At 40.5% G+C, this 4321-nt stretch overlaps 1 protein-coding gene across 1 annotated transcript in view; it reads left to right on the top strand.

Moving 5' to 3' along the window:
• Nucleotides 1–1322: 1322 nt before the first annotated feature.
• The window catches only part of LOC103772550 (period circadian protein homolog 3-like), a gene marked incomplete at its 3' end in the record, with an annotated part of 10162 nt that continues 7163 nt past the window's right edge, over nt 1323–4321 (top strand). Inside the window, exons 1-4 of the mRNA XM_008939884.1 lie at nt 1323–1472; nt 2019–2134; nt 2944–3145; nt 4150–4198. Of these exons, the coding sequence (XP_008938132.1) occupies nt 1355–1472; nt 2019–2134; nt 2944–3145; nt 4150–4198 (485 nt within the window). The remainder of the gene's footprint in view (nt 1473–2018; nt 2135–2943; nt 3146–4149; nt 4199–4321) is intronic.

Below are 4321 nucleotides of genomic sequence, written 5' to 3'. Positions count from 1 at the left end.
AGGAGGGAGGGCGCCGGCGGGACGCGGGTTTGTGCTGCACGGTGTGTGCGGGCGCCAGCTCCGTCGGGAAGCGGCTTAACGGGCCGAACGCCAGCAGGAAGGATCTGTGCAGCCGTGAGGCGAATGGCTGTTCAGCTGAAAGTTTCGTGAGGCAACGCAGAGTTAGCAGGTAACTCGAGAGTGTGTAGAACCGATTGTCCTGCTTGAATTGATGTGGTTGACTTAAGCAGCGAGCTGAAGTCCGAATCGAGGGCCTGCTCTAGCTGTGATCCAGAGTTCAAAGGGCTCGGTTAATTCAGCGCACCGAGGAAGCTTGCCTGAATTGGAGACAGTGATGTTTGTAATGGTCTCACATGTCGATCGGATTGCTGCTGCCTCGTCCCTCCTAAGTTGCTCACCTAATTCTTGGATTGACTGATCTGATACATATTCTACCCTTGACCCTTTTGTGGCTTCTAGGTAGTATAAAGACCGCATTAGTAGTGGCTAAGCAGACTTAAGTAGTATTTTTTCAAAAGTTCAGAAATTCAGTGAGGTGCTAACTTTTTTTATTTACTTAAAAAGAGCTAGAATTTATGCAGTGTTGAACTGGTGTGTAAACCTTACAAACAATATTTGAACTTACGTAGTGATATATATAGTAAGAGTACGATACTAATGAAAATGCCAAATGGACAAAAGTTAGTTAAAGTAACAGTGTTGATATCTCATCTGTAGGATTAGAATCGATCTGGCTGTTGAGGACATTGAATGCTTATCTTTCAGTCAGTGAAATAAGCAAAAGAAGAACGAGATTTTGCTTGTAAATCGCCTTGCAGCCGTTGAGGCCAGTGGCTCTATTAAAAGTATAATGCAGATTCTGGAATCATGTGAAGAACAAAAGCTTTGCATCAGGTGTATTTTGAGGACCTTGCATTTCCCTGAAGCGTGTATAATCAGGTGCAGATTTCAAGGCTAGAAAAACATAGCCATAAAGAATCATTCTCTATTCATGACTTTAGTACCAGGGATGTTTATAAAATTTATAGTAAATATCCACTTAGTTTTGTTTGCTAAACAGAATGGTTATGATGTGACTTTGCTATCCATGGCATGTTGGAGTTCGAAAGGAGGATGGTAGAAGTTAAAAGATCAACTACCAAAGAAGTAAGAAGCATACAACAGGAAATACAGTGAATGAGCATTAAGATGTTTCCAGATATTTTGTGACTCGGCGGCCAAACCCATAAAATGTTAATTTCAGGAATAATTTAAATTAATTGACAGAAAAGAAGCTCCTAGACCAGAAGCCTCTGGCAAAGTTAAACTTCTGTCTTACAGTGAGCAGCTGAATTGGAGCCAGTCTCACAGAGATATGATGATGATGATTCAAGAAATGAAAAGGTGTTTGCCGGAAGAGAAAAGGATTTCCAGCAAGCCCAGTACCATCAGTGCTCTCAACTATGCCTTGCAGTGTGTCCAGCAGGTCCAAGGTATGTGTGGAAAAAATCTGGAAGCATAGAAGCCGTACAGCAGCTGGGTTTGAACAGAGGTATCTGGCAACATAAAACCAATGGAAGCTTTCCAGTTATCCAGCAAACAGTTGACTTTCTGAAGCATTGTGGGGTTTTTTGTTAAAAGATCGCGTTATCTTTTGTATTGAGATGCCCACCTACTGTTGTGGATATTGAAAAAACAGCATTCCCCTTTCACTTAGAAAAATTATCAGATAGCGTGTGTTTTCCAGCAGACCTAAGTAGCTAAATTTGTTCTTTTGCCATCACATTTTGTCCTTTCTACCTTCCACATGCTCATTTTCTGTAACATAAATAGGTCTCTCCAGTAGTATAATCAGTGTTCCTTTTTTCCTTTGTCACTATGCAGACCTTCCTCATCTCACATTGGACTTCACCAAAAAGATGACAAAAGTACAAGGGCTGTAAGAAATATTTTCAACATAGTCTTCTTACTGACTTCCTTGTGTTTGTTTTGCTTTTCCTGTTTGTTTTTTTTTTTTTTTTTTTTTTTTTCCCAATTAGCAAACAATGACTTTTTCCAGGCTCTGAATGACCGAAGAGTATTTCAAACAGATGTGATGACATACAGCATAGAAGAGTTGGTGGCAGTTGCATCTGAACACACTCCAAAAAATACTGTAAGGAATTCAGGCACACTCAAGGACTATTAGTCTCCTTACATCATTTTGTGGAAGTAGAATGTGTAAAATTTAAAAACCTTTAAGGTTTAGTCAGACGGGCCTTGTGCGTTTTTAAGGAATGATAGACTCCTTTTTGTATGTGCTGACTTGAAGCACCAAATAGCGTTAAGTGAAGAAATACCTTTTGTTTGCCAGAAGTGATAGGTATCTGAGAATTTACAGCATAGTCATCTCTTGAGACAGAATTAGCAGAAAATTTTTGATGCTGATCAAGTCCTTAAGTTGTGAGGGACTTTGATTTCTATTTGTAGTCATGGATTATTTTTTTCCCCTGGATTTGCAGTATTTTTCAGCCTGTTTCTGCTTCAAAGAAAAGAGAATTTTTGAGATTCAGTATTGTTAGATGCCGTATCAGAAATATGGCAAATGCTTTCTACTCTAAAAATTCTCTTAGTATTTTTGTATGTGGAACTGTTAATAATCTGAAGGTTGGGGGGAAATGTGATAACCAGTCATTCTGGGCAATACATCACTGTCATCTGTTTCAGTTTTGATATTGCAGTTCTACTAGCATTTGTAAATCATGAGTAAGCTCCTACTGTAGCATTGGAGATTGTAGGAGCTTATGCACAGCTTAAACTGGACACTAATATGTTTTTTAACTTCTGTCTTAGGTTCTGGTGTGTGGTGGCTTGGGGTTGGTTGGTGTGTTTGTTTTGGGATTGGCTTGGTTTTGGTTTTTTATCCTTATAATACTGCTACCATGTGTTGGGGGAGGATTGCTTTTAACAGTGTTTGTTTTCCAGGACACATTTGTGGCTGTATTTTCCCTGCTTTCTGGACGCATAGTGCATATTTCTGAGCAGGCAGCGGCCATTCTGAACTGTAAGAAGAAAGTGTTGGATTCCTCCCGGTTTGTAGAGCTGCTTGCCCCTCAGGATGTGAGTGTGTTCTACACACACACTGATCAGTCCCACCTGCCACTTTGGAACATGGAAAGTCAAACAGGTGGGTCTCAGCAATGCTCTTAAATACTTTGTGTCTTTCTGTCTTTGCAGAATCAGGATAGAATAGTTGTTGGTTTTAAACACACTAGCAATATGTATCCCCCAGGCAAACTCAAGTCCTTATGCAGCTAGTCCTAGCTAGTCTGCTAGAGCCTTAACTCTTACTTGGGGTAAGTAAAAAGTATTGTTTTGTGTATCATCTTAATCATTACAAATACTACTGCTTTTTGAAAAGAAATTGAAGGTCTGACTGTGAGTTTAAAAGTTAATCTTCAACTTCCAGTTGCTTAAGTGCTTCATGATCTGCTTGTAGCCTGTTATAAACATAGCTCACTGAACCTAAGTTTTAAACTGACTTTCTCTATAGTGCTGGATGTGCCTAAATGGTGACTTTTGAGTCCTGTATTTGTTCAAATGTAACTCGCATGCCAAGGCCATATATTTTGCCCACCTAGCTGTGGGCTGTTCTGGCCTCAAGGCTGGGAGGTCCAAAATCCTTGCTACCAATGAGTGTGGGAAATTGGAGGCTGTTAACACTAAAGTGCCAGGGTATTCCATAACTTGGAAGCCAGTCATGTGCCTACCTAGCAGAGCAGGGGTGCCTGTACAGAGTTCTTATTTTCTTGCTGTGAACTGTTACTGAGTTTTCTTCTCTCCATAACTCATGTGTATAGTTTTTGGTACATGGTTCATAAAGCCAGGAATTTTCACTTTTCCTTTCTGTAGTGATAAACTGGGGCAAGGAGTTTTTTAGATCGTGAGTGGTTCCTCTGGATTTATTTCCAGGCCAGCCATTTCTCCAAGAATGAGTGGGCTGGAGAAGAGAGAATATTTGAGGTGGGAGAAGACTGTTGAACATCTAACTCAGTAACTAGCAAATAGCAGGTTATGAGACTTCAGTCTTGCTCAGAAAGTCCAGAGAATACAGAGTTTAAAATAGTTCTGGTAGGTGTGAACTTTCTCAGGATACTAACTGATACTTTCAATGTGTGTTCTCCTTATTAGCATCTCTGTATGAATATGCCCAGGTGAAATCCTTTTTCTGCAGGATCAGGCAAGTACATTATTATAGTTTTATGCTTGTGAAGGCTTGCCATGGTTTGGGGTCAGGGCAGCCCCCAGAGCCATAACAGATGCTCTCTGTTAACCCTTTTCCCCCACTCCCAAAAGGGAAAGA

This window comes from Merops nubicus, unplaced genomic scaffold (assembly GCF_000691845.1).
Source record: "Merops nubicus isolate BGI_N331 unplaced genomic scaffold, ASM69184v1 scaffold52944, whole genome shotgun sequence".
NCBI classification, from domain to species: domain Eukaryota; kingdom Metazoa; phylum Chordata; class Aves; order Coraciiformes; family Meropidae; genus Merops; species Merops nubicus.
The sequence above is the reverse complement of the archived record's forward strand: the minus strand, read 5'-3'. Positions and strand labels throughout refer to the sequence as shown.